Below are 21,711 nucleotides of genomic sequence, written 5' to 3' on the forward strand. Positions count from 1 at the left end.
AACTAGATGATTTTATTAACATGAAACGTATACAGGTTACAGCATTAATAGCTATCATTTGAATCTTGTACAAAACACATGCCTTTAATTACTAGGGTTTGGGGCACAAGAAATGGCCAGAGTAATAGCCAGTATAATTATGAATAAATATAAGGGAAGGATATAACCATTTAAAAGAAAATAATTGGGTGCAAGTATAAAATGCAAAAACAAAGCTGTTTCTACTTAAGACAAATCTCTAAATTTATTTTTCAAAAACGTCATCATGAGAACAATATACTTAGAGTCATGTTGACCTTAATCACAGTGAAGTCATAGGATAGCATACAAGAGATAATTCTCATATTTAAAGGATATTTAAAATGTTAGCCATAAAAAGACCATTAAAAGACCCTCTTTTAAACACTATATGGCATCTCTCCTTATGAAAGGGTAATATAGCCCTCAATTCTTCAAACAAAATCCAACATAAATAGGAACACAATAAAAACTATTTTGAAAACCTGTAAAATCAAAGCACCTATTTAAATTAAGACCATCAAGAATCTATAAGATTATTTTAGGAGGACATGGGCTGGATGAGACACTAAATACTGTAGTTCTAAGGAAACATTGACAATCAATTTATGTAACTTACAAGGCAAATTGAACACTACGAAAGATGTCCTTTACGACACATTTAAAAGTTTTAATTTAAATAATACTCAACAGGAGGCAACCAAGTCTGTGACACTCACTGAGACATAATAACAAAAGGGCGTGACTTGCAGTTGGGGCCCTTCCCAGTCTATTTTTAGAGGCTTAAGACTCCAGCCTTAAATAGTTTTAATAATAACATGCTTGTGGCTACAACTCAGCATGTAACACACAGTCTGGGAGAAAAGCAGTACTCAAGAACTGTGGAACCTAGCTTGCTGGGGTTTCATTCCCCTTTAAAACTAAACCTGAGATCGTGCTCACAGAACACGAGGGATCTCAAGAATGTTTTCGTTTCCTTCTGTTCACTAGCTACCTTGCAACACGCACAAGTAAAATTGGGTGATAAATTGAAATCAGGTTAAAATTAGGGGATACATCCTTAAAAATGTTCTTCACTTAAAAAAAAAAAAAAAAAAAGAACTATCTTGCTTCTCTGGAAGCCTACTTGAAATATTACCTTCCCTGGGTACAGAGCGACCCATGGGTGAGTAAGAAGCACTCTGATTATGGAGATGATTGAGATGTGTCCTTAAAGGTTCCAGTCTCTCTCCCATTGTAGCTGGGACGGCTGCGTCCATCGAGAGAGTAGGAAGGGCACTTACCTTACATCCTCTAGTTACTTGTTAGGGTCTTGAAACGTTGGTGGATGTGGACTCACGAAGATATGCGCGTGTGAACACAAGTTTCCATAAACACACATTACAGACAGGTATATACACCATACACGCTCACCCACATATCTCCCAGTGACAAAGCCCCCATAGTCTGATGGGACTTACTGAAAATTACCACCTTTTCCAAATCCGGCCTTCCCATTCCGTTCCTGTAACTCAAAATTACATATTCTGAAGGATTCATTTCAATATTCAATTTTTAAAAAATCCAAAGCAACACATGGGTAAACCAAATTATAGCCAGAAACAAAGGCACATCTAGGGCCAACACACCAACATTTACCCCTGAGAAACAAACAGAAAAACCAAGGGAGATGCTCTGAGATGTTATAAAGATTGAACGGGCATTTCTGTTTTATTTTCTCAGAAAAGGAAGAGGCAATCCCTTTCATGGATAACTAAATGTAAGAGATCTAAATGTCTTGGGTGTCCCCTCCTTGGGAGAAGTCTAGATGAGAGACTGAAAAGTAAACAGATCAGATCCAATCCCCTTCCTTCTAAATTCAAAAAAAAAGAAAAAAAAAAGATATGGCATTTAGGGTTTTCAGGGCTCGTCTTTGAACTCCAAGAAAAAGGAAGACAAGATAGGAGGCCGGACTCTCCCAGAAGGATCGCCCTGCTCGGACTTGGCAGCGAAGTCGGGCACACTTCCTGTCCCCACTCCCTCCGCCTGGACTGTGGAGTCCTGGCACCTGTCATCTCTTGTCCTCCACAGGGCACAGCCCTGGGACCGTGGCCACTGCTTCTCACGCGGGCACATCTGTTGTTAGGCCACATGGGCCTGGCCATCCTGCCTCTCCAGCCCCACCCCACCTCCATCACAAGTTCTCCTTCAGAAGGCCAAGCTTGCGCAGGGCCTCCCGGCGGGCCTCCTCCGTGGAGCCGCGACCAGAGAACTGGACAGTGATACCCTGGGGCCTAAACCCAACAGCCCTGGGCAGCGACCCTGACCGCTTCCTGGCATCCTGGCTGCAGTCCGGCTGCCGGTGCTCGTAAAGGCTCCTGCTGGCATTCTGCCGTGCAAGTTTGCCGGCCAGTGCCGGGTCTGGACGGAAGGTGACAGTTTTCCCCATTGAGACGAAGGCACTGGGCTCACTCTTCAGGACGTCGTGGATGCTCTGGAAGCCATTGGCCAATGGCGGGCACTGTTCCGTCTGCACGCCTCTGGACTGCAGAGTGCCGGTGTGGCTGCCCGCCCGCGTGGACGCGGCATCGTGGATGGGGCCTGGCTTGCTCTGGCCACGCATCCCTAGCTCGGCAACCTCAGCCTTGGGGGCCCGGTCTTCCACCTCCCCCGCGGCCAGGAAAGAGACGCCATTGATGTTGGCCAAGACCCGGGCCTTCCGCTCCTGCACGTTGACAGCTGCTTTGGAGATGGTCTTGTTGAACTCCTTCCCCGCGCTGTTGGTCACGCTGATGTTGCTTGGGAAGCGGTGGATCTTGGGCGCGGGCTGGGCTGTGTGTTTGTGCCACAGGAAAGTGTCCCCATGCCGAGGGGCCCCCGAAGGCAGTGTCCTCCAGTCCCCTGGCTTGCTCTCCTTGGAGGGGGACACAGGTGGAAACCCTTCATTCCCTGCCACCTTCTCAGACATTTTCTGAGCGATTACCAGGGGAGTGGGAACGGAGCGGGGCAGTTTGGGGTGCTCTGAGGGGGGAGCCGGGGCCAGCAGCTCTTTCCTAGGGGGCGCGGCTGCTGTGGCCACAGGCGGGGAGGGCGGCACAGGAGGGGCCTCTGGAGCTGCTGGGCCTGGCAAGGGAGGATCCCCGGCTTCTGGTTTCCTGCCCTCAAGGACAGGAATGTCTTCCTTCCCAACAGGGCCAGTCCCTGAAAAGGAGGCAGAATCCTCATCAGGTACCACGTTAGGTAAAAATAAATGCATCTCACTGCCTTCCCACTGGATTCATGAGGGCGTACAAGGGACATAAAGCCAACATCAGCAGCAATGTCAGCATCCTGTCGGCTAACCTCCCTGGCCCAGCAAAGGAGAACCTGCCCCGTGAGTCTCACCATCCTCGTGAGTTATGAGAAGGCATGACGCATCAGGGACAGTAGAAGACACCAGTCTGAAGGCTCAGCCCCTGGGATGCACACGGAGCATGTGGGCTTCTAAGGAGGTGTGGACCAGGTCAGAATAACAACCCACCTCAGGAGGCGGTGTTGCTGAGGGGAAATGGAGGCAGGAAGGTTGGGGGCACCCCTGCATCAGGTTTTTCTAGATGAAGACCAGCTGGTTGTGTCAGATGCCCTGGGTCAAACTCAATACACTGCTGAGCCTTTACGATGCCCTTAACAGATATGGATTACAGGCCACCCAACACCGTGGGCACCTACATCCACACACCTGTCCTTTGCGGCAGAATTGCGCGCTGCATCTTATTTGTCCCTAGTCTCAGACTTTCACACAGCGCCTGCCGGAGAAGGCAACTGCCACTGGCCTGAGAATGTCCCGGTAGAGATGGGTGGGCAGGGCGGCTTTCTCTCAGTGAGTGTTTCCCTTGGCACTAGTATACAATCTGGCATTTTTAAAGGATCAGCAGGTTCACGTTAACGTTAGGAAACACACTTCAAAGAAGTGTGATAAAAACGGGAAATTCTTATTCAGTCTCTTCTTTGCTGACATGGCTACAGGCAAAGCTCCACACTGGAGCCGAGAACCCCAGTCTGTGAAATCTGGTGTAACACCCCGCCTTGCGCACGTAGCTTGCAAGCACACAAACGTGTGCGCACGATAGAAAATATATTTCCAGAGGCTTGTGGCAGATGGCAGTATTTTGTAGTAAGAGCCCAAACACTTTCCCTTCTGTTTCTCCCTCATCCTTCCAATCCTCATGTCCTTGCCGAAGCTTATTTCGAGGATCTTTTCCGATCAGGAAGGACAGTGCCAGACAATCCCACCTCATCCGTCCTGTCTGGTCTTCTCGCAGGATTCAAAAGACAAAATTCGTGCCTCTCCTTGGAGGCCACCCTGAATCAAGCAAACCTACAAACCCACAACCTACTAGATGCTGAGCCAAATTCTTGTCTGCTCTTTTCCTGCTTTCCTGAACCAGCAGACTTCTCAGTTCAAATACTCCTACTTTGGAAAGTCATGCTAGAGAAACAGGGATAGAAGATTGCTCAAACTCTGAGATCAAACCCAAGGGCTAAAATAGAAGTACCTCGTCTGTTTTCTTCGTAGAATGAATTGTTACACCTGGAATCCATTTCCAGTTTTCTTTCTCTCCCCTTCCCCTCCGATTCATGTGGCCAGCTAGTGTCATTCTTTATCCTGGCCTTTCGGAAACTCCCTTCAGAGGCTGTCTCCTAATACGCTACGAAAGCATCTGCTTGGCTGGACACTCAAACTAGCGAGACCCTGCTTCTACCCTGCAAAAACCCGATGTACCCCACAGCATCATTTCTGGCCACACACAGGGGACGTCCTCACCTGCTGCTGCTGTCCCAGCTGCGAGGCACTCCGGTTCTCCCGCCTCTGGTGCTGGCTGCACTAAGTCGATCACCTCTCCTGGCTCTGAGTGACCAGAAGCACGCTCTTCCAGAGACCCTGGAGAGTGGCCGTCACACAGGACTTGCTCCTCAAAGTCGTCTTCCAGGGAATCGATGGTCTCTTCGAAAAACAGGATGACATCCTTTTCCTCGTGCGTCAGGTACTTCAGACTCTCGTCATCCTGTACGACAGGTGTGGGGATTGGGAATAAAAGGGAAAAAACAAACAGTCATTTCGCTCAAGAGAGAAAACAAGACAAAGTCGGGATCTGCACCCAGCGCCTGATAGGATCCACAGCCCCCTCAGAGCTCCTGCTGGGGAGAGTCTGCCATTCGGGAGGCTCCATGGACCAACGTGTCCCTCCCCATTTTACCTGAATGAAAAAGAACGCTGCCAAGAAGCTATAGCCAAGAAAGCATCTTAGAACCTATTACAGGCTCTAGCCTATGGTTCCTGATGAGCCAATGACAAGAAAAATAATAATTCTTCAAACCTCCTTGGACCAGTGTTCTCAACTGACTGCTCTCAGATGTCTTCCCCAAGAGCAGCGGGGGACATCTCTGGTCAAAGAGAGTGACATGAATGGACATATTTATGTCCTCTTCCACCGGAAACCTCTCTAAAACAATGGGATTTATTATTTGTTTTAAAGGCACAAGTCGCAAAGACAAAAATAATAGGAAAGGAGACGACGGCCACAAAATGTGGGAAGTTAGGCGGCAGCAGGACAGTTGTAACCGACTCCGAAGACCCAGGGAAGCTGAGTTTCAGCCAGCAGCCACGGAAAGCCAGGGACCAGCCTGCTGGGGACAGGGGACTCTCCCCTCAGTCCCCCACCCCCGCTCAGGTACTGGAGGTACAAAGCAGTTCTGGGAGAGTGGCAGCAAGTGGACGGTGGAAAGAGCAGAATTGGTTCAGCAGGAATGAGGCACCCTGGCAGAAAACTAGATTTTTTTTTTTTTTTTTAAAAAGAAGGTAAGAGAGGGATTTGAAGCAGAGCTGGTTGTGATGGAAACAGAGAGTAAATGAAGCCAAACAGATGCTCTAGGGACAGAAACCTGGAAGCTTTTCTGGGGCATCTGAACGTTCAAGGGCCCAAAGGGGTTGGCCCCACGGGTTCCCCAACAGAGCAGCTCAGTACGATCTCCCTACAGATGAAGACCACAGTCAACAAACCCCACACAGAATTTCTAATCAGCTTCTCAACCTCCTCTCTTAAATATGTGCACACGTAGAAGGATCAGCGAGCAGCTGAGAAAAACCTTTATCATGAAAGACATACCTGAACAAATAAAAAAGAAAGCACTTAACAAAAACAAACTATGGAGAACTGATGACAATTTCCAAACAATGACTATGAATGCCCTCAGAGAGATGAAGAGACACTGAACCCGTCAAGAATATGATCCTCTTGGGGTTCCTGGGTGGCTCAGTGGGTTAAAGCCTCTGCCTTCAGCTCGGGTCGTGTTCCCAGGGTCCTGGGATCGAGCCCCGCATCAGACTCTCTGCTGGGCAGGGAGCCTGCTTCCTCCTCTCTCTCTCTCTGCCTGCCTCTCTGCTCACTTGTGATTTCTATCGGTCAAATGAATAAATAAAATCTTAAAAAAAAAAAAAAGAAAAGAATATGATGTTCTTAAAAAAAAAAAACAAAAAAAAAAACCAGAGGACCAAAAGCAGCTCTTATAAATTAACACCAGGACAACAGAGTTGAAAAATGAAATCAAAGCCTACAAGAGAAAGTAGAGAAACAAGTAAAGTAAAACAAATAGACATTTAAAAAAAAATTAAAAAAGAAGGAAGACAAGAAAATTAGAGGATAAGTATGGGAGGGCCAACATCTGATAATGAGGTTCCCAAAAGATAAATCAGAAAAGTAGAGGGAAAGTCTCAAAATAAATAAGTAAGAGAATTCAAGGAGAGGCCACTGAACTGGAGGCTCTGGGTTTCCAGAGTTTGCATGGTGGAAGTCATCATGAGGACAACCTAATGAACAAGAACAAAACAGACTGAAATCTCAGGATGCCACAGACCAAGATCCCAAAATCTTCCCAGAGTGAAAATCAGGTTACAAAACAAAAGACCAAGAATTGAAATAGCAACAGACTTCTTAGCAGTGATATCATTGGAAGCAAGAAGCAAACAACAGGATTCCTTCAAAATTCTGAGTGAACTGAGAACTAGAATTTTATGCCTAACCAAATTACGGTGATGATAAAATAAAGAGGCTTTTAAGACACGTGAGGACTACACAATGGATCCCCCACGTATGCCTTTCTCAGGGTGGTGGGATAGTGTGGCCGCTCCCCTGGACAAGGGAGGAAACCAAGAAAAGACACGGGAGTTGGGGCCCAAGAGAGCATGAGAGACAGCCAAAAGGAATCCCAGGAGGCCAGTGACATTCCCAGGATGTCGGCGGTGCAGTGAACAACCAGTCTAGTTCAAAGCACACCAGAAGGGGAAGAACACAAAACAAGCAAATAAAACTCGGACAGTTATTAACCACAGAAAACTGAAGTTATGAGAAAAGGCATGTCTATGAATCCATTTGTCTACAGTAATAAGCATCCATACACATAGATATATGACTTATATTTGTGTTGACAGTAGCAAGAAAACAAGCAAAACAAGAAACTACAGAATGTCCAACAATAAGGGTGTAGTTAAACACACTGAGGCATGCTCACAGATGGAATGTTATAACCGGTGTTTTCAAAAGAATATAAAGCTAAGTGAAAAAGATGCAGATAGAAAAATGGAGCTGTCTCAATTTGACTTAAATATATGCATATTTAATATTTCCCCCCCACAAGAAATACTGATGGGACATAGAGTAAAAGGTAGACAGTGGCAGTGGAAGGAAGATAAAGGTAAGTAACAGAGGAACAGGGTGTGTTAAAGGTTGTGTCCTCTAGGGGCGCCTGGGTGGCTCAGTGGGTTAAGAGGCTGCCTTTGGCTGGTCCTGGGGTGGAGTCCTGCCTCTGTCCCCTGCGCAGAGGGGCCTCTTCTTCTCCCTCTGCCCTTCCCCCTACTTGTGCTCATGCACTCCCTCTCTCATGTACTCCCTCTCTCATGTAAATAAACAAATCTTAAAGAAAAAAGTCACGTCTTCTAGTGAGTAGGAAATGGGAGGAGGGTGTTTTCATAACCCTATGAAACTGCTTGACCCTCTATGAGTGCAAACTTTGATAAAACAACAGAAAAAGTGGTAGACGCAAATGTGATTAAGACCTGACCAGGGTGGAGTGGCTGCGTGGCTCCAATGGCTAAGCATCTGACTCTTGCTCTCAACTCAGGTCTTGATATCAGGATTTTGAGTTCAAGCCTGCCTCATGTTGGGCTTAAAAGAAAAGAAAAAAGAAAAAAAAATTGTTGACCTCGGTGGCACAGGAGAATGCTTTTCACACTGGGATCTGAGAGATAATGACAAATGCTCGCCCACCCAAAGCCCCTGACTCCCGGGCCGCCCATGGAAGGGCCTGCAGGCTTCACAAATTTAGAGACCATTTAAGGCATTTGTTTGTTTTTGGTATTAAATCAAGAAGACGTGCAAATTTCTCAAGCTGCCTAGGCTATGTTAGCTTAATCCCGAAGACAGGACGACTCTGGGCAAGGGGACGGTCTGCAGCCGGGTTCAATGGGCAGACAGACAGAATGGCATGGGCTGGGTCACAGCCATGCGTCTGCTTTGGTAGACACAGACAGTTGTCTCATATGCTGGTCCCTGGTGGGCTTCCGCCTCTTACTCCCCCTCCCCCGCAGGCCTGGGCCAGCATCCTATTGTGATTTTCCATCCGCTCCCAAGACCAAGAAGACAGTGCTACAGTTTTTTCCCCCGCCCCCGTAATACTTCACTGGCTGTTTGGAGATTCTCTTATGAAGTGCCGCCTGTTCCCGTTTCTATCAAGTTGTCTTTTTAAAAAATACAGTACTAGCCAGACATCATTTGTTGGATATACTCGTTGCGAATATCTTCTGCTATTCATGGGCTGCTCCCTGCTATTCACTAGCAATTGGACGGGCATCCTGGTTGGCGAGGCTTCTGCGATTCAGTGCTACAGTGAGTCTGGAATGAATCTCTGTGTATGGTGTGGTCAAGGGTCATTGTTTTCTAAATTGATACCCAATTGTTTCAGCACCAGGCCTTGGAAAGACCTCCTTTCTCCCCTACAGGTCCCCCTGGTTGTATGTCAGGTGACGGTCCACGTGTTGGGTCTGTTTATCAATTCTCTTACCTGCCTACTTGTCTATTCATATACCAATTAAACAGTTCTATTTTTTAAAGAATTTTATTTATTTGAGAGACAGAGTGAGTGAGAGACAGCGTGAGCAGGGGTAGGGTGGGGCTGAGGGACAGAGGGAGAAGCAGGCCCCCTGCTGAGCAGGGAGCCTGATGTGGGCTCTATCCCAGACTCCGGGATCATGACTTGAACCGAAGGCAGACACTTAACCTGACCGAGCCACCCAAGAGCCCAGGTTGCTTCCATATATCTTGACTATTATAAATAATATTGCAACAATAACATGCTCACCCAAAGTGCATGAGGGCTCCCTTTTCTCCACATCCTCGCCAACACTTATCTCTTATCTTTTTGGTACGACTCATTCTGGCAGGGATGAGGCGATAGATACTTCACTGTGGTTCTGATTTGCATTTCCCTGATGATGACTGATGTTGAGCATCGTTTCGTGTCTGCTGGCCATCTGGATACCTTCTTTGGAAGAATGTCTATTCAATCCACTGTCCATTTTTACTTTTTATTTATTTACTTTTAAAGATGTATTTATTTATTTTAGGGAGAAAGAGAGCAGGGGTGGGGGCAGAGGGAGAGAATCTCAAGCAGACTCCGTGCTTGATCTCATGATCCCGAGATCACGCACTGAGCTGAAACTAAGAGTCGGATGCTTAACCAAATGAGGTACCCAGACGCGCCTTAAACACTGTTTTAATTATAAGTTTCACTATCTGGCAGTTTAAAAGCCTTCCAGGTTTGCTGTTCTTCTCTAAGTCTGTGCTAGCTCTTTTGGTCCTTTTTATGTCCATGTAAATTTTAGATTCAGCTTGTCAGTTTTCCATACACCCAGATACACACACACCTCTGCTGGGATTTTGGAACTATACAGAAGTTCCTTAAATGAGGAGAACTGAATTTTCCAATGTTTTTTGAATCCTCAAATATGGCATACATCCTCCCTTATTTAATTAGTGGCTCTCAAGCTGTGGGCCTTTACCAGCAACTGTAGGAGCTTAGCACAGCACTTAGAACTACAAATTCTTGGGCCCTACCTCAGATGGGCTGAATTTTGTAAAGCATTAAGGGCCTCGAGTCTGTGCGTTAACATATGCTCTGGGAAATACTGATGCACTAACGTTGGCTAGGCACTGATTTGGTTCTTCAGCATTCCTCAAGAATGTCTTGGGGTTTCCAGTCTGAGATTTTATGCAGTTATCATTATATGTCTTCTTAGGTATTTGATGTTTTTTTTTTGATGCTAATATAAATGCTGTCACTTAAAAAAATTTTTTTTTAAACTTTTAGGTGTTTTTTTTTTTTAAAGTAAAGGTTACCTCCAACGTGGGGCTCAAACTTATGAGCTGGAGATCAGAGCTGAATGCTCCACTGACTGAGTCAGCCAGGTGCCCCTAAATGGCGTCACTCAAAATTTTTTCTAATTGCTGTTGGTATATAGAAATATAAAGTACACTCATCTTGTAATAAATAAATTCAATTTGTTGTGTAATCCTGGCAACTTATTTGTAGATTCTTTTCAATTTTCTACACACACAATGGTGTCTGCAAATGAGAGATTTTTTCCCCCCTCCTTCCATTCTGCTCACGTCCTGTTCCATTTTTTCATTTGCCTTATCTCGCTGGGTTCTCAAGTCGGCTGAATACAAGTGGCCTCTTTGTCTTGGTCCCAGTATCAGAGAGAAAGCTTTCAATATTTCTCTATTAAGTATAATGTTTGACATAGGGTTTTCTTTTTCTTTTTTTAAATTTTATTGTTTGTATGTTTACTCTTTTTAAAAAAAAAGATTTTATTTATTTATTTATTTGACAGACAGAGATCACAAGCAGGCAGAGAGAGGGGAAGGGAAACAGGTTCCCCGCTGAGCAGAGAACCTGATGTGGGCCTCCATCCCAGGACCCTGGGATCATGACCTGAGCTGAAGGCAGAGGCTTTAACCCACTGAGCCACCAAGGCGCCCTGTTTACTTATTTTTAAGTAAAGTCGACCCCCAAAGTGGGGATCAAACTCACAACCCTGAGATCAAGAGTCCCACACTCTACCAACTGAGCATCAGGCACCCCTGCTGTAGATTTAAAAAAAAAAAAGGCTTCTCATCAGATTAAGAAAGATTTCTTCTATTCCTAATTTGCTGAGTGTGTTGGTTTTAATATAATGAATGGGTTTTGAATTTTGTCAAATCATTTTCTTTACATATTAGAGTGATACTCAGCTGGGGGTGCTGTTACCCTTCACAGGGCGCTTGGCAATGTGTGGAGACACTTTTGGTTATCACAACTGGGTGGGTGTCACTGGCCTCTAGCAGGTAGAGGGCTCAATAGCCCACAGGGCACCAGACAGCTCCTCACAGAAAGAATGATCTGGCTGGGGGCACCTGGGTGGCTCAGTGGGTTAAGCCTCTGCCTTCGGCTCAGGTCATGGTCTCAGGGTCCTGGGATCGAGCCCTGCGCATCGGGCTCTCTGCTGGGCGGGGAGCCTGTTTCCTCCTCTCTCTGCCTGCCTCTCTGCCTGCTTGTGATCTCTGTCTGTCAAATAAATAAATAAAATCTTTAAAAAAAAAACAAAACAGTAAGAATGATCTGGCTGAGGAGGCTGAGGACACAGGATCGTACGCTTTTCCTCTTTTATTCTGCTAATGAACTGAATTACGACGACTGATTTTCAAATATTAAACCAACCCTGCATTCTTGGAACAAGTCCAGTCTGGTTGTGATGTTATCTTTCTTATACATCACTGAATCTGATTTGCTAATACTTTGTTTAGAATTTCGGCATCTGTGTATTCACCAGACAGACTGGCTTGTCATTTTCCTTTCTTTGTGATTGGGTTTTGTACACCCTTCTTTTTAAAATGTCAACTTATAAATAAAACAATGTGCCTGCCCTAAGATTTTAATTTTAGTTCCTAGCTTATCTTTTTGCTCCACCTTTCCTGAGATATTTTTTGGGGGAGGCGGGGGGAGACAGAATTTCAGAATACTTTTTCTCCAGCTGAAATGAGAGCAGATTCATTTTAACTAGGTCTGTGTAATTTTACCAGCAGACCTAGCAGTAGACACTCCCTGAGAGCTTCAATACTTCCTCTAAGAACATGGTCAGGGTAAGGGGCATTAGAAGAGGGGCAGGGTACCATGAGGGAAAAGGTGTACCAGGTGTTCCTGACTGAGTACTTTCTATTGAGTGCTGGACCAAGGAAAAGAGAAATGGGTTTTTAAATACCTAGCACAGGGATGCCTGGGTGGCTTAGTCAGTTAAGCATCTGCCTTTGGCTCAGGTCATGATCCCGGGGCTCTGGGATCGAGTCCCATGTTGGGCTTCTTGCTCGGCGGGGAACCTGCATATCCCTCTGCCTGCCATTCCCCCTGCTTGTGCGCTTGCTCTCTCTCTCTCTAACAAATAAATAAAATCTTTTAAAAAAAATAAAAATAAAACCCAAAATATGATCATCTACATAACATGTGACTAAAGAATTTACACTTTATTCTGAGAATTTCAGGATCTGGCCCTACCTACTTTTCATATTTCATCTCCTACCACTCTGCCCTTTCTACTCTATTTAGGGGTCGTAAACCTTTTTCTGTAAGGGCAGGGAGTAAATATTTTGGGCTTTGTAGGCTTTATGGTGACAACTACTCAACTCTGGCCATGTAGTGTGTAAGTTACAGGCAGTGTGTTAATGAAAAAGCCTACCTTGTTACAATAAATCTTTATTTACAAAAACAAGTTGGGGGCCAGAGTTGGCTTGTAGGCTGTGGTCTGCCAAGTCTTGCTGTGTACACATCAAACCACCTGCCATCTCCTATGCTTGTTTTCATGTCAGCAGTGCCTGTCTCTGCATAGTCACATCTTACCTATCCTCCATGATGACCACGCCTCCAATACCACCACACCTCCAGCCTTCTCCATAACATCTACTGAATCATACATTCAAATATTTGAGCATCTACTAAGCATCAGGCAATGTAAATGTAACAAAAGTCTACCTGACCGTCTAATGAGGGCTTTAGATAAGAAAAGAGGTAGTTACTTCAGAGTCTGGAAATGGTTCCAATGAGGTGACTTTCCTGTTAGGGAAATGGGTGTCAATTCACACATTTGGGGAAGTGGTCTGACATGGAACACTTTGGCAAGGATATAGTACCTGCTAATAATGTGAAAGAAGTGGGTGAGATTCAAACAAAGGGCCACGGGGTAGGTAGATCTGTGTTTCAGAGATCATGCTGGCTATCATGCGGGAAATATTGGATGTGGGAAGCAATCTGGACGAGACTTCAAGGTCACCTAAACTAGAGCAAGGGTGATGGGAAGAGAAAGGAGGAGGTGGGACTTCAGAGAGATATAAAATGTAGAATCATCTCCTCATTTAAATCTTCTACTATAGTTTCGTCATCCAGCTTTTCAGCTCTACTAGCCGTCACACTTAAAGAGGAGCCTCATATATCTGCTGCCCACCCCCCCCCCGGACCACCCACAGAGTTTACAGGCTATCCTGTCACTGTGAACAAAGCATCAGCTGTCTCTTTACCACATCTGACTACTTTGTCCCTCTGGCAACCAGAACAGGAAAGCTTCATATGAAATCAGCGACGCCGTTCATTTTCTGATTTTTCTAGAGTTTTTTGAAGACTGGTGGGATCATCTGGAGGGTCACCATGGATGGTGTAGGGCATTCCTGCCTCATCTTTTCTTTACACACCTTCTTCTTCTTTTTTTTTTAAAAGATTTTATTTATTTGACAGAGAGATCATAGGCAGAGAGGCAGCAGAGAAGGGGGGAAAGCAGGCTCCCCGCTGAGCAGAGAGCCCAATGTGGGGCTCGATCCCAGGACCCTGAGATCATGACCTGAGCCAAAGGCAGAGGCTTAACCCACTGAGCCACTCAGGCGCCCCTACACACCTTATTCTTGCCAGACCAACCTGTCCCCTAACCATTCAGCACACACGCTCTTAACTCTCTTCCTTTCCCAGACTCACCAAAAGACATTTCAAATGTTTCTCCTATCCATGCAGAATGGTTTAGCTCAGTAATTGGAGGGAAAAAAAAATTCCAGGGCGCCTGGGTGGCTCAGTGGGCTAAGCCGCTGCCTTCGGCTCAGGTCATGATCTCAGGGTCCTGGGATCGAGTCCCGCATCGGGCTCTCTGCTCAGCAAAGAGCCTGCTTCCTCTCCTCTCTCTCTCTGCCTGCCTCTCTGCCTACTTGTGATTTCTGTCTGTCAAATGAATAAATAAAATCTTAAAAAAAAAAAAAATTCCAAGTCTAAAAATCATTAGGGCTCTTAGCATAACAAAGGTCCCCGTAGTTAATAATTACAACCATCACGGATATTGTTAGGATGATGAGATGATGATAACAGCCATAACCAAACAAAATGTCTACAGAAATAAATTAATGCTCTCTACCCTCTTCCTCCTACTTCTCCTCTCCTAACTCAGTGTTTCAGGAAAGATATGCACAAGAATTCTAGATAATCTACGTTGGTTAGGCATACAGACAGCAGAATTAAATGGGCAGCTGGCCTGCAACTACACCTTCAGCTTAAGACACATGCCAACTTCCCACACTGAGCGAGGGGCAGAAACTATGAACAGAGTATATAACCCCCATGGGTCTTTTTTAAAAAAATATTTTATTTATTTATTTGACAGAGAGAGAGAGAGAAGCAGGCAGAGAGAGGGGAAGATGAAGTCTCCCCGCTGAGCAAGGGAGCCCCATGTGGGGCTCGATCCCAGGACTCTGGGACCATGACCTGAGCTGAAGGCAGACACTTAATGACTGAGCCACTCGGGTACCCCAATAACCCCACGGGTCTAATCCAACTTCAGAACAAGAAACCCCAGCGTAAGTTTTCATTTGAAAAATGGGCTTAGATCCGCTTTCGGCTCAGGTCATGATTGCGGGGTCCTGGGATCGAGTCCCGCATCGGGCTCTCTGCTCAGCGGGGAGCCTGCTTCCCCCTCTCTCTGCCTGCCTCTCTGCCTACTTGAGATCTCTGTCTGTCAAATAAATAAAATCTTTAAAAAAAAATGGGCTTAGAAAGGGCAGCTCCTACACAAGGATTCTGTGTTCTAGGACAGATTGTGGGACCCACAGGCTGAAAGATACAACACATAGATCAATCAGCCTACCTCCCTCACTGGAAGATGGGAACACTGAGCTCAGGGCCAATGAAGTGACCCCAAGGGTCATACAACTCCTCAGTAGAGTGGCTAAGACAAGACCTAGTCTGTTCTTGCTTTTTTGTTTTATCCTATTCATTTCTGTTTTTAGTCACATACTTATTCAAGATCAGAAGCCTGGGTCCTGGAAGACTCAGATTTTTGCATCCTCAACCCATCCAAGGTCTCTCCTCAGAGTTAGAGGCTGGAGTACGTATAGGCTGGCAGGAAGGCTGGTGTGGATTCCCATGCATAGTCTCTGAGCTCAGCCTGGCCTTAGCACTGACTTCAGGGGCAGAGCCAAAAACAGCTGTGTGCTTGGTCTGCTGCCTAATTCCCCAAATAAGAAGCTGCCCTCCATATGAAGCCCCCTCTGCCTACACCTGGGAGAGGAAAGAAGGCAGAAACCAAAAAAAGCTCCAGAGCCACAGGCAGGGAAACGGTATTCAGGGCCAGAAAAGGGGCGCATGGCCTTGTGCAAGAGAGTTCCTATCTACTCCTCCCGTCCCAGGAGATGCCTGCGCTGTCTCCCTCAGACAGGGATGTGAGAGGAAGACTCGGGCCTTGGGGAAGAGGCAGAGCTTGGAAAGCAGAGGGCATAGGCAAATCCACAGAGCCAGGGAGTAGGTGAGTGTTTGCTCAGGGCTGCGGGAGTTGGGGGAAATGGAAATGACTGCTAATGGGCATGGGGTTTCTTCTTTGGGGGCAGTGACAATGTTCTAAATGTGTCTGTGAGGATGGTTGCTTGACTCTGGGAATCTACTAAAAACCACTGACGGGCATACTGTAAACGGGTGGACTGTCTGGTACGCGACTATCTCAACAGAGCTGTCATGCAGTGAAAACAACAAGGAAGGCAGGGCCTCGTGGGCCCGGGGAGGAGGGAGGGAGCCCTGGCGGTGGTGGCCCCGCTTTGCTGGTGGGGTTTTAGAAGTGGCATTTGCTAACTTAGTTCCAAAGAACTAAGTAGATAGGAAATGAAGATAAATGAAAACAGCAGCTTTCTAGGACTGTTGACAACAGTCAACTGTTGGTAACATTTGCTATAAAAGTCTGTCATCCAGGGGCACCTGGGGATGGCTCAGTCCTAGATATGCCTATAGGAGTGCAGATTTGGGACAAGAGTTTCATTTCAAGGGAAAATGTAGGGAGGACAAAAAATATCTCTGTTTGATTAAACAAAAAAGTCAAGGAAGCCTAAAATACTCATGCTAAACACCTACCTAAAAAAGTACTGAATTAGTTAAGTTTTGAAGCTTTTTCTTTTCTTTTTTTTTTTAGATTTATTTATTATTTTAGAGAGAGAGAGTGCAAGCAGTGGGTGGGGAGAGGGACAGAGGAAGAGGGAGAATCTCAAACAGGTTCCATGTTCAGCACGGAACCCGATGTGGGGCTTGATCTCAGGACCCTGAGATCATGACCTTAGCTAAAACCAAGAGTTGAAAGCTTAACTGACTGAGCCACTGAGGCGCCCCTTGTTTTGTTTCTTGTTTAAACAAAGAAATTGGTGTTGTGGGGCACCTGGGTGGCTCAGTTGATTAAGTGTCTGCCTTCAACTCAGGTCATGATATCAGGGTCCTGGGATCAAGCCTCACACTGGGCTCCCTGCTCAGTGGGGAGCCTGCTTTTCCCTCTGTCCATCCCCCAACCTGCTCACGCTGTCTCTCTCATGTGTTCTCTCACTCTCTCTGACAAATAAATAAAAAAAAAAATCTTAAAAAAAAAAAAAGCAAATATGAATATCAAATCACACTCTGCCAAAATAAATACTATAGGCTGCCTACCTAAGAGACAGGCAGTTGAGAACTTCTCAAGAATATTTTTAGATGTCATAATCTTGTTTATGATTTTTTTTTTTTTGTCTAGAACAGATATGAGTTCTATAGGGTTTTTTTTTCTCCCTCACAAGGAGTTGCCACATTATCTTAACCTGCAGTGAAGTCAAATTTCTTTGTTTCATTTAAAAAAAATTTATTTGTTTAAGAGAGAGAGAGCACAACTGGGTGCAGGGGGTGGGGGAAGGGAAGCAGGAGGAGAAGCAGACCTTGTGCTGAGCATAGAGCCTGACTCGGGGCTCAATCTCAGGACTCTGAGATCATGACCTGAGCAGAAACCAAGAATTAGTCTCTCAACTAACTGAGACACCCAGGTGCCCCAATCCCAATTTCTTTTTTTCTTTTTTAAAGATTTTATTTATTTATTTGACAGAGAGAGAGACATCGAGAGAGGGAACACAAGCAGGGGGAATAGGAGAGGGAGAAGCAAGCTTCCCACTGAGCAGGGGGCCCAGTGAGGGGGATCCCAGGACCCTGTGATCCTGACCTGAGCCGAAGGCAGATGTCTAACAAACTGAGCCTTGCATTTGCTTTTTTCACACACCAAAATGACCTTCCAGACACTTGAGCAGGGCTTCACTGACCTAAGCTGAGGAACGATGCCCCCACCCCCGCAGCTGAAGGGAACCGGGGCAAAGAGAAGCACATCAGCCTCGGCCTCTGCGCAGTTCTCCACGTGGCTGTGCGTGCTGTGCTGACCTGGGCCCATCACCCCCACCCCAAGAGCAGAAGTGCACATGGCGTGTCCCACAGCCTGGGGTAAGGGCTTCATTATGGTCTAGGCGTCCCTGCGGTGAGGTTTCCCCAGCACTAACTGAACCCTGTACTTCTGGCCGGAAAGAGACACAAACTGACCAGTGGGCGACCAGATGTGCACCCAGTTTTGATTATAGATCTGATGATTCAAGGCTTCCAAGGATCACCGCTGGGCTCCCTGCGGCCTGTAACTTCCCTCCGCCAGCAGTATCAGGAAGGAGTCCTGACAAAGATGCACCCCCACCAGGCGTGGGCCAGCCATTGAGCCCCCACCCCCACCCCAGACCCCTCCGGAGCCCACAGTGCTGACCCAGATCCTCCCATGGCACCCAATTGCGAGTTCATGCAAGGCTGAAAACCGCCTTGTGCTCATCATCTACCATCGCGGTAGTTTGGCTTTGGGGTTTACTGAATTGAACTTTTGCAAAAGCTATTTGTGCTTTGTCATAAAATGGCTGCTTTGACTGGCAAGTGAGGCCAGTATAGAAAGGAAGATGGGTTCATTGTTGACCAGTCTTTTTTTTTAAAGATTTTATTTATTTATTTGGCAGACAGAGATCACAAGTAGGCAGAGAGGCAGGCAGAGAGAGAAGAAGGGAAGCAGACTCCCTGCTGAGCAGAGAGCCCGATGCAGGGCTTGATCCCAGGACCCTGAGATCATGACCTGAGCTGAAGGCAGAGACTTAACCCACTGAGCCACCCAGGCGCCTGGCCAGTCTTTTTAAAGATTTTATATATTCATTTGAGAGAGAGTATGCACACGAGCAAGGGAAGGGACAAAGGAGAAGCAGACTCCCCACTGAGCAGGGAGCACGATGTGGGGCTCCTTCCCAGGACCCTTATATCATGACCCAAGTGGAAGGCAGACGCTTAACTGACTGAGCCAGCCAGGCACCCCTGCTTCTTCTTTCCATCCTAGGTTCTATTTCCTTTCCTTGCAATCACCCGACCCCTTATGTGTCCCAATGCCATGTAGGACCCAGACTTCACCTAACCCAGCCATGCAGGCAGAGCTCACCACTGCTTGCTCTACCTTCTTATTCCATGACAAATGGGTGAGGCCAAAAGGCAATCAAAGGCTTTGGAGAAGGAAGGGGGTAATCAGGAGCTGACAACTGCTGCCTGACCACAGGCTTATTATGTGACTACAGGGCCCTGACGTTTGTTAACTCAGGGTTAAGGGAGGGTTGTAGGACTCTGCACTGAGTAGATCATCTCCAAACACGTGCTAATGAATCTGGATCATTGTTTGGCCCCAAGTTAGAGATAAAAATGAACAGGAGGTATGCCTGGGGATTCGAGGTGCTTCTAATCTGCCCTCAAAGAAGCGTGTGCATTAACAAGTCCCTTCCGAGCTAGAGTTTCCAACTCTTTCCAAGCAGGTGGTCACTTTCTTTTCTAGAAGAAGCCCCAGGAGGCCTGCAGGCTGCAGGGCCACACACAGCAGTGGCACCCAAGCACACCAGCAGGGGGCAGCCATCTTTCCCTGGGCATTTCATGAGATGGGTGCTCCAGATCCAACCCAGCTTGAAGGAGTTAAGAATATAGGGAACCCTACACCCAAAGTTTCCTTTGCTCCGTAAACAGCTATCATATATGAATGTCTCCAGATTCTTCTCAAAACTTTTATCCTGAATCTGTATTACGGACTGAGGATAAATTTCTAGAACCATCCTCCCAGATTTGTGAATATGTGCTGCCTTGCGTTGCATTTAGTCATCCTTCTCAAGTTCCAGAGAGGGAGAAAAAACACGTTCAAAAGGTATCTTCTTACTCAAGTATTTCAAGATTTGGCTAATCTGGTCTCGTTCTAGCTCTGTCTTTCATTAAAACGTGTTCAGAGGCAGAATTCCTTACAAGAGAAATAAAGTACATATCCAAATACAACCAGCCTCTTGGTAATACAGACCACATCCTCTGCCCTCCTGGAACAGCCCCGGTCGTCATGGTGGCCATATGGGCAGCCAGAACAAGCCTACTGAAGCATCTATTTTCATTTTTAGCTTGCACTGGCTCAGGAGAAAAGTTTCCATTGTGTAAAGATCTGTTACAACCCAGGCAACCCTTCCACCAGTGTTTGAGAACATTAGGATACTCTCATTTAACACCAGGCATTCGTGTTTTATCTTCTTTTAAAAAATAACCTTGCTTAAAAGAAATGTTTCCCTAAGGCAAAACTAGGTGATCTCTTATTTAAAGAGCCTTCCAAGAGGTACACGGAATGCAAAACAGTGTAAAGGCCTGAAAGCACAGTCCCTGACTAGTCTTTCATGAGGCTGGGGGTTCAGAGAGGCAAGGGTTTGCAAAACTATTATGGTTCAGTCTCATTCCGAAAAAACGGGTCATAAAAAGCCCTGATGATGTAGAATCAAAACATAAAGAGCTCCTCTCCACATTCAGACTCCCTGAAAGTTCACCCGTTTTTGTAATGGTGTGGCTAGTTCACTGGTGAAAGGGGCTGGCTGCTGAGGCAGTGCTTCATTAAAGTTAAGTCCTAATCAAAATGCCAAATTTTCTCAGCGTGCCACTGCTCTCTAAGGAGAACACACAACTGTAAGAGGACACAGATGGCAGCTCAAGTCGGCTTGAGAATCTTCCAGAAAGGAAAACACTTGCAAGCAAGCAGAGGTCTGCAAAGAAGGTGCTGGAACAAGACTGGGATGTGTCCTCCTACAGACACCGAGAAACAGGGAGCCAGGTGGGGCACGTGGCAGGATTACGTGGTCACACCCACCCACGCACGCATCCTGAGAATATAATTTCACTGCGCACTTCTTGAAAGCAGAATCTGCCATGCCGTTCCCACAATTATGCTCCACTGGGTACAGTGCTGGGGCTGCCAGAGAATAAAAGAGTCAGGCATGTTGCAGTCCCACTGCAGGACGGTACCAGAGAGGAAACAACACAGAGGATAGGCATTCTGGACGTTCACTCCAAAGTGATGCCCCAGAGTGAGATCGCCAGAATTAGGAAGTGTGTGAGATGCTCGGTGCGGGGAGAGGAGTTCTCCCTTTCCCATCTCATCATTAGTGGCCAAAGGAAAAACTCAGAAGACTACTGGTAAGACAGAGACACGACACGGAGAGCATGGATCCCACGAGAAGCTGGGGCGGGATGAGGCAGAATCACATACAGCCTGGAAGCTAAGTGGGCACTCACCAAGGAGGCTGTGGTCAGGAAGGGCGGACTATATGCTGGCCGGCGCGTCCTCACAGTCACCCTGGGGAAGAATTCTTATCCCAGCACCCCTGTTTGTAACTCGGGAAGAAAACTACTGAGGAACACAGTGACTGATTAACTTTCCCAGATTCCAAAGGCAATGAATTTGAATTTGAACTCAGGCCTGTCACTAATATGCTGTGTTTATGACTATGTTGAGCAGTTTCTTAGGATACAGACTGCTTAGTAAGAGGGAAGCAACTTGAAACATGCATAATGTGGGTTTTTTTTTGATTTCAGAGAAATTATAAGTATACTGGGGAATGTCCTGCTGATACCTATTCAAACGCACTGTAAAACCTATTTGGACCAACACTGATGGCTCAGAAATCCTTCCCCAAAGATAGTTAATGCTGTTCACTCTACCCACCTTGACCTCCTGATATTTATAAATGTAAAAGATTTGTAATCTCTCCCACCTTTGAACCTAAAATTTCTAAAGGCAGAGGCTTAACTCACTGAGCCACCCAGGCACCCCTCATCTGTCTTTTCTACATATTCTTTTATTTTTAAAAGATTTTTTTTTTTTTTAAATTTGAGAAGGAGAGAGGGAGAGATCACAAGTAGGCAGAGAGGCAGGCAGAGAGAGAGGGGGAAGCAGGCTCCCTGCAGAGCAGAGAGTCCAATGTGGGGCTG

At 46.3% G+C, this 21,711-nt stretch overlaps 1 protein-coding gene across 1 annotated transcript in view; it reads right to left on the minus strand.

The window, feature by feature from the left end:
- Positions 1 to 218: 218 nt before the first annotated feature.
- PROSER2 (proline and serine rich 2) overlaps positions 219 to 21,711 on the minus strand; it is a 43,738-nt gene continuing 22,245 nt past the window's right edge. Inside the window, exons 3-4 of the mRNA XM_059184157.1 lie at positions 4,802 to 5,042; positions 219 to 3,198 (exon numbers count right to left, since the gene is read on the minus strand). Of these exons, the coding sequence (XP_059040140.1) occupies positions 2,192 to 3,198; positions 4,802 to 5,042 (1,248 nt within the window). The 3' untranslated portion in view covers positions 219 to 2,191. The remainder of the gene's footprint in view (positions 3,199 to 4,801; positions 5,043 to 21,711) is intronic.

This window comes from Mustela lutreola, chromosome 8, assembly GCF_030435805.1.
Source record: "Mustela lutreola isolate mMusLut2 chromosome 8, mMusLut2.pri, whole genome shotgun sequence".
In the NCBI taxonomy this organism is placed as follows: Eukaryota; Metazoa; Chordata; class Mammalia; order Carnivora; family Mustelidae; genus Mustela; species Mustela lutreola.